Genomic DNA, 8794 nt, shown 5'->3' on the forward strand with positions numbered 1-8794 from the left:
ATCACGAGGGTCAGAATGAGAGTGAGCCTGGCACGCTTGATGTCCTGATGCCCAAGAGTGTATGTCAGAAGCATCCATCCTCCTGCCAGTCCTCAGAACCTGTAAGTCCAGCAGTCAGCACCGTCTACCTTGTCCTCTTCCCAGTTTCCTGTTCTCAAAAGCTCTCAACCCTCCTCTCCATCATCTCAGGGAGTAGATTGTCCAAATATCATTTCTCTCTGGAAGGCACAGGGCAGTGATGGAGAACAATTGCACAGCCTATTTTTATTTGTACAAAAATTCTGGAACGTCTCCTTTCAACAAACAGACACACACTGTTGTACATTTCTCCTGCTGGGAGCCAGGGATGTAGGATAAGTCAGCTCTATATAAGCCAGCATACTTTTATCCTTGCAAACTGTTTGGTTGTTTGCTGGTTTGAAGTTGGATAGAACCTACTGTTCTGTTTGTGCAGATGACAGTGTATTCTCTTCCCTTAATAGGTGTTGGGTACAACTGATTTTCTATTTCATGGTTTCTTAGGATGAGGGTAAAAAAGCTGCCCATGATCTTGGCCCTGCACCTAAAGCGGTTCAAGTACATGGAGCAGCTGCACAGATACACCAAGCTGTCTTACCGTGTGGTCTTTCCTCTGGAACTCCGGCTCTTCAACACCTCCAGTGATGCAGTGAACCTGGACCGCATGTATGACCTGGTTGCCGTGGTCGTTCACTGTGGCAGGTAAGGGCAAGACCGGAAGCAGGTATACAGGGTAAGTGTAAGGGTTGCCACTTTGCTGAAGTATACCCAGCTGCACCTTTCCTGGGCCGTGGCACTCAGTACTTTTGGGATCTTTGCCAAACTCTTACTGATCATCACAAAAAATATATAAACATGCCTGCAGACACATAAAATAAAGAGCATTCCAATAATGATAATCTAAATGTTCTATCATGAGAGAAATAACTTAATAAATCTCCATTGCATGAAAACGATGGTTATGAAGAATTTGAAATAACATGGAGAAATAAATGTCTATGCTATGATTTTAATTTTTAAAAAGCCAAGTTGCATTTATAGTATGATCTCAAAAGTATTTTAAGATGTGTAAATAAAGACTAGAAGCAATGGATCAAATTTAATAATTTTTTGGCACTTTGAGTGATTAAAAATATATTCTTAAAAAAATTCTTTGTTATTTTTGGTCTTTCCCCAACATTCTGTAATAAGTATACAATCAGAAAAAAGATAAGAGCGAGAAGGCCTCTAGATATGGAGAGGCAAAGCATTTTGCCAAAATTCCTTTGAGCAGATATTTTTTATTCCATAATTTGGTATAAGAGAAGAAAAGTATCTTGAAAATTCACCTGTTTGTTATTCTTTGCTCAGTTGGGACAGGTTTATGTTCTGTCTTGGGAGTAGGCACAGCTTTCCCCCTGCCCTCATAGGTTTTAGATTGGGGCATGTCATAGAGCAAGAGCCTTTCTCCTCCATCTGCTAAGATCGGATTATAGTGAATACACCATTACCAGGAGACTACCATTGCCACGCAGAGGAATAGGTTGATGTATTTTTAATTGTGTACTAGGGTAGATGGCATCAGAAACTGTAACTTCACATCTGAAGCACCCCATATTTTATCCTGTGTGTATTAACTTTAAGTCACTGGCTATTTTCTTGTATTCTCAGTAAAATGATATTTATTGGCTAGTTATATGCCAGTTTTGTGGTGTTCTCCCTAAAGAACAGCTGTTATTCTTTTGAAGAACACAAGGTTCCAGTGATCTGGAACCCAGCCTTGAGCACTGGATGAGGCCTCACATTGGTGCAAGGTTGGGGAAGATCTTAGGGCAGGCAGAGCCTGGGACCTGGTGGGCATTGTGGCTAAAGTGGGTGGCAGGGGTGGTGTGGACAGGAGGGCCCCTTGCACAGGGTACAGGACTTTCAGTGTGGGTCTCTGTGGGTGCCCAATTCAGATCCTTGGGAGGACTGGCAGAGACCCAGGTGAGGGAACTGGATGTCCAGCAGGAGGTTGGGTTCTCTAAGGTCAGTTTCTGTAATGTGAGCACAAGGTCAGAAGAGCCCTGGTAGCAGAGCTCAGTTGGTGCCAAGTCATGCATGCCACTAACTAGGATTCTTCAAACTCCTCCCCACAGAAGTAGCATTGTTCTCCTATGTGGAGCAGGGCTGGCCTATGCATGCAGATTGGGTGGCTTCCAGGTAGCACTGGAAAGCTTTGAGGTTAGCGAGCTGGGCCTGCCTTCCCTTCCATGCCAGGACCTCCTGGCCCACAGTTGCAGCAGGTGCATAACCTCATGCACTGATTTCTGCTGCAAGTTTTTTTTTAAGCTCATATATTCTGGATTCCATGCCAGGATCTGAAAATAGAGTAACGAAAAGACACACAGCACAGGGACCCTGCCCTCACAAAGCTTGTAATCTATCTGGAAAGACTGGTAATAAACAAATAAACACACCACCCTGCTACCCCCAAAAACAAACCACTGCAAGATAATTTATGATTTTGATCAGTGCTATCAGGAATAAACAGGGAGATGAGTCAGTGATGGGAGATACATCTTCAGATGAGGTGGTCAGCAGAGATTTATCTGGGGAGGTGACATTTGAGCAGAGGGCTAAATAGAATGCAGTTGGGGGAAGATTATCTCTGGCAGAGTTTACAGCAATCCAAAGGCCCATAATATGAAGGGGGCAGCATGTGAGAGGAGCCCGATGGGTTGGAGCTCAGAGGGAAAGGGAGACAGTAGCTGGAGGAGGCTGGAGAAAGGGCAGGAACAGATCATTGACATCATCTTGTATTGAAAGAGGGTAAACAAAGGGGGAAGTTTGGCTTTTTCAACTTTAACGTGCATTAAAAAACAGTTTTAGGTTTAGGATTAAAATCTCCTCACTTGTGCAAATCTAACCTAACTACATAGTAACAGCTGCTTAGTTGTCCTTTCTGCTTTTTTCTATATAGCATAGTATACGGCTTTTTAACACTTGTTACTATGCATATTGGTATATTAATGTCTTTCTAAAGCATAGATCATACAACTCCTTAAAATTCCCTATTTCTTCCTGGCTTGCTCGAAGCAAAGCCTAAAATCTTACCTGTGATTCCTCCTACTACGCCTGCCCCTCAGCCCCCTCTGGTCTTCCCCTCCTCACTCACTCTGCTGCTCTGGCCTCCTTTGGCCTCTCTGCTCTTCCTGAACACACCAAGTGCTACTCGCCCACCCCAGGCCTTTGCACTTGCTATTCCTTATTTCTGAAACTTCCATCCCAGAGTCACATGGCTTCTCCCCATGCCCTGACCCCCACCCCTACCCCTACCCCTGCCATTTCCTTCAGGGAAGTTTCCTTCTACTCACATTATCAAAGTGGCCTCCCTTCACTTTCCATCAAATATTACCTTCTCCCATTATTCATATCCCGTTACCCTGCTTCATCCTTCCCCATGACACTTCTCACCACTTGACATACATTTATAAGTTTAGTTTGTGTATTGCCAATCTAGCCCCTACTCCAAGTCCCAAGTAAGTGAGGTCTTTGTTTTGTTCACTGCTTCTTCCCCTGACAGCTAGAATAGGGCCTGGCACAGAATACGTAGAGAGTAATTTTTTGTTAATATTTGCTGAATTTGAATGTCTGTTTTTGCTGCTGGATTATGAGTCCTTAGGAGACATCTCTTCTGCACACTTTTGTATTCCCCTGTGTCCAGCATGGTGTTGTGAACATAGACATGAGCTATATGCCAAGTTATTTGTGCTGATGATATAGTTTTTTTCCCAGAGAATCACTGCTTATAAAGTGCTAAGTAGAGTTTTATAAAGAGATAAATGTTAACTTGCTAACTGTCTTTTATTTGTTCTTTTCCAGTGGTCCTAATCGTGGGCATTATATCACTATTGTGAAAAGTCATGGCTTCTGGCTTTTGTTTGATGATGACATTGTAGAGGTTGGTTTGCAGATTATTCTCCAGTAGTCATAGAGCATCAGTAGTATTTCGGAGAATGTGTATGTACAGACATTTTCTAAAATAGGCCTGTTTCCCCATAATGTAATTTGAAAACAACTTAAACTTGTGTTCAAAACCAAATTCTGCTAATCCCCATGCTCCATGGAAAGGGAGAAGGGGTGTAATCATGGACTCACTGACGCTGTGTTCTCCACGGTTCAGCCATAGACATGGGATCTCTCTATCTGTGCCACCGTAAATCATACTTCAGTGTAAGTCTTGTTTCCTATCATGACTAAAGCCCCCTCTGATACAGGGCAAACAATAGACTTCAAAGTTCTATTAAAATTATTATAACATATTTTTCTTGTATTGATTATTGTTTAAAATATTTTATTCAGTCTGTTGGATCTGGAAATCTTTATATTACATCAATACATTCTATGTATTGATTTTGTTATAAAAGAATACTAGCTGGAATGAATTCTACACTCAAAGACATGATCTATTTTAACCCACTAGGGTAGCAGTTTTAGTGGAATAACACCAAAAGAGATGAACTCTGGTGGCTGAAAAGACTTAAGGCTATTTCCAGGACCCATCAGTTTACCATTTGGGAGATGTCTTGGCCTGTTCTTCAAAGAGTGTGCCCACACAGGGTTGCTAATGCATGAAGGAGTTGCCTTCTTTCCCAGAGATGTACAATTTATGTGATGATGTCCTTTAGCCAAGTCTGTGGAATTCTCCATTTGCTATTGAAAGTTCCTAATCATGATTTCATAACAAATTGTGTTCCTTGCATTTTAATATATATTCTATTCGTTTTTATTTCCTGTCCCCAGGAATCATGTTAAGTAATTGTGTTGTTTTCTTTCTCCTTTATTGCAGAAAATAGATGCTCAAGCTATTGAAGAATTCTATGGCCTGACGTCAGATATATCAAAAAATTCAGAATCTGGATATATTTTATTCTATCAGTCAAGAGAGTAACTGAAAGAACTGTGGAACTAATTCAAGTGGGGGAAAATGTTCAAAGCACGATTACCTGGTTTCTCTGCAGTCTTTCTTCTTCCCCAGCGGCCCACTAATGGTGTCACTCTGAGTCTCAGTGGTCTGGCTGTGTTAGACTCTCTCCTTTTGTGTTTTTACATGCAGCACTACTCTTGGTTTTATTTCAGTCTGACATAGAGTTAACTGCAATCAGATTGTAGTCTGATTTAGATGAATAACAGTTGCTAATTTTAGGACTGGGTGAAAGCTATGCCATTCATTATGTCTGGCTGTATTAGAATGACGTTTCCTATGAATGTCTATGGTCTATTTTAGGTGTTTGCTAAACTTCTATGGCTTCCAGGGTCTTCTTACAATGCATTCCTTTAACTTGTCCCTGGAAGCATTGCTACCCATTTTCAGCTTCTCTGCCTCTCTTCTGATACAAGGACAGAAGAATTGGGTAGATATTCACCTTTTAGGGGTGCAAGTATAGCTTTAAGTTTGTGCAAGTGAAAATGTTGAAAAGTGAGTAACCTCGATACTAAAATCATCCTTGTCATGAAACAGGGTGAAGAGAAGCTGTCCACGGTGGCTGGTGTTGGCTGGCGTTGGCACTGGGCTGTGCTGACCTAGCCATTAGAATTCCAGGGGCTAAGAAGGCTCAGGGCAGGCAAAGTCAAGGGGAGGAAGTTTTTGTGGACAATGAAAAGTTATTTTCGTACTTTTCTACCAAAACCAAGTTTCAGGAAAATAACTCTATGTTGTTTATTTTCAGTGACACTTATGTAAGGCCCTGTGAGTTGTATTTATCCTGTATCTGGCACTGCTAAGCTTTTCAAGGTATCTTTCCAATCCTGCTGATGTGTCGCAGTCAATGGCTGCAGGGCTGGCAAACCTCCCCTTAGCCAGTCAGCACAGCATTGTTCCTTATCAGGAATAACAAAGGTACTGCATCTTTTCAGCCATCAGCACATTGTACAACTTAACTTTTTAACATAGTCCGTCTGTTTACTGAGGCACTGGCGAGTCCCAGGGCTGATACAGAACCTTCCCTAGAGGGAATACCAGAGTTAGCTGGGTATGGAGGTGGCTCAAAGGAAGTGTCCGTGGGCGGGGGAGGAATGAACAAAATGGCGCTGTTTCTTTGGCTCAGACTCCTAGAATGCTTGACAAGTCAGAATTTTTTTGGAAGAACCTCATCTCACTATAGTTACTTTTTTCACTTTTGTTATATATGTATTTATTAGAGCATTTGAATATTGGTACCTTTAAAAGGGTCATTTGGTGTTTTGCCGTTGAGCTGGTTTTTGAGTCATAGATCTTGGCTTCCTTTGGAAGTCACTTAACTTCCATACACTATAATAAACTGTGAACATATTTTTGTTAACTAATGCATCCGCTGATGAACATGCAAACTTTGGGCATAATGTGAACTAAAATTGAAATGGAAAATGTTAGTGGCCATTTTGCAACAATGAAGAGGATAGCACTTTATCTAGATGAAAACTGGATTTCTTATCTTTGAAATATCTTGAACTGTTTATTGCTCAGAACTTAAGTAAGCATGCCAACATTTCGTTTGTTTATGCTTGAAGTGAAATGTTTTACTTTTCACTGGAGAAGACAAAACAGGGTGATCTTCATGTTATTGTTTTACAAGTGATGGAAATGTACCTTGCCTTGTTTAGAGGCAATTTCACATTTATAAATATTTTTTTTCCTCCATGAAACTTACACAGTAATCACTACCTGGAAGGTGAGTCTTGATCTCTTTTTAAGGAGAGTCACTTTCCAACTGAAGGTGATTGATGTGGGGAAGTGTTTGTACTGTATAGAATCCATAGATTTGACTGCAAGTTACAAAGTTTTAAGAACATGATGATTGGTCTCTAATATATTTGGAACTGATTCATAAGAAAAGTTATTAAATTTATCTTTGAAACACCTCTTGAAGATAATTTATTAGAACAAATATTTCAATTGGAAGCCTGTAGAAGTAATGTTTAAATGCTAAGTCATAAGTTCAGGATATTTCTTTTCTATTTGGTTGTGCAAAATGTTTTTTCCAGTGATTTAATCGAAGTAATTCCTTTTAATAGAAAGAGTCAGTTAAAATTCAGCATTCATGGATAGATTTTTGGAATGAAAAAGGGTAAGTATAAGAAAATATTGCAAAGACATTAAAACACTTGTATGGTGCAGGAAAAGAAGATTGGAAAAAGACCAAAACACACTTCTGCAGCAACACTCCATCAGCTTTTTAAAATTTAGAGCTATCTGCTAATTTTTTCCCTCTTCCTCCTCAATAAATGAAACAAACACTGGGCAGCTGCAGGTTTCTCCCAATCATGTCTCTTTATGTAAAGACAGTAACATGCATCCCTCATTCATGGTGTAAAGCAGGAAATGATGTGGGAGATATGAGACCATTCTGAGGTCAGCGATAGCCCAAAGCCTCTGCAGTATTCCCTCCAACGGCCAAGGATTTCGTGTGTCATCTGCAGGAGAGAGTAGGCCTGCTGTATTTCTTTTAACTGCTGGGTGTTACAAAATAAGTTACAATGTTTTACACTTAAAAAAAAAACAGAAGGAACATTTGCTTTATTGGTTACTTACTAGTTTAACCTCTAGGTTATGACATAGCATGCTAAAAAATCATGTGTTTAAAAGTAAATGTTGGTAAAATGCTGGCATCTGGTCCTATTGTGTTGATGCATTTTCCCTTCTGTGGTCATAGGAAATGGACTGGTCTAAAGAGAGTGAGGCACAACACAAGCAGGGCATTAGTTTGAATAGGGAGTCAATCATATTTGGTTTTATGGCCTGGTATATTTTGGATTTAAGATAAAATAGGGAAAAAATGTCAGAAATGGTCCCTATGCATTTATTTTCATGGATACCCTTAATTTCATGGGCATGCCTAATAATGATCTATGTTCTAATTGGAGCTTAGGGCTTATTTTAGATATTGGAGTGTAGCTTTATTACAGATGGATTTTATCTTTCAACATTGCATTTTGATCAACTTTGTATATTCATGTGTATTAAAATATTGTGCACTAAATGTTTTGCCCTTGTTTGCTATTATATGGTCAAGGCATTTATCAGCACTATTGTAATGAACTCATGTAAATGGCATGGGTCAGGGAAAATTATTTCCTACTTTTCTGCCTAATTAAATTTCTGTTTTCCAGTATTACATTAATTTATTTTTGGCTTCCATTTCTGTATAACCAAAATAGTTACTGTATTTGTGTGGCGTTCCTATTATTTTGTTGCTAAAAATATTGTAGTTTTTATTTAAAATAATCTGTACCTTAATTTTTTAAAATGTAACCAATTCAAGCACTTTAAGCAATAATGTCAATCTTGTGAAATTTTAATCAGTTTAACACCCTGCCTCTAAAATTGTTTGCAAAAAATAAATAAATGAATAAAATGGGAATTCTCTTTCTAGAGAATTATATCCGGGTAATGCTACACACATGGACTTAAAATCCTTTTTATAAAGTGTGAGTCAGTGGCAGGTCTTATGTCCAAATAATTATTACAAACAATTTTGAAGCAGTGGAAATGTACAGAACATTCTGATCATTATAATATATAAAGGCAGTATTACTTTCAAGGTTGATAAAAATCAATGTTCTGGAGATAACTCATCACTTTTTTTAAGTGAAAAAGAGCAACAGAATTTAATTCAGGAAATGGTATCTGGAGAATAGCAAATTGAGAATATCAGTGAAAAGAATTTAGGGATAGTTAACTAGGCATCACAGTGAATTTCTTTTTGGGGACTTTGCATATAAAATCCTTTTAACCAGTTATGAAATGAAAGATCCATTCCCCAAATAAGGAGGCAGC

The 8794-nt window shown here is 39.3% G+C and overlaps 1 protein-coding gene across 4 annotated transcripts in view; it reads left to right on the forward strand.

Moving 5' to 3' along the window:
• Positions 1 to 8378, forward strand: part of USP46 (ubiquitin specific peptidase 46) — a 67719-nt gene extending 59341 nt beyond the window's left edge. For 3 of the 4 annotated variants that reach the window (XM_024245670.3, XM_054553424.2, XM_054553425.2), the window contains exons 7-9: positions 523 to 720; positions 3862 to 3940; positions 4829 to 8378. In XM_024245670.3, coding sequence (XP_024101438.1) covers positions 523 to 720; positions 3862 to 3940; positions 4829 to 4930 — 379 coding nt within the window. In that variant the 3' untranslated portion in view covers positions 4931 to 8378. 4 annotated transcript variants of the gene reach the window in all.
• Positions 8379 to 8794: the final 416 nt, after the last annotated feature.

The sequence above is a fragment of the Pongo abelii genome, chromosome 3 (assembly GCF_028885655.2).
Source record: "Pongo abelii isolate AG06213 chromosome 3, NHGRI_mPonAbe1-v2.0_pri, whole genome shotgun sequence".
Taxonomy (NCBI): Eukaryota; Metazoa; Chordata; class Mammalia; order Primates; family Hominidae; genus Pongo; species Pongo abelii.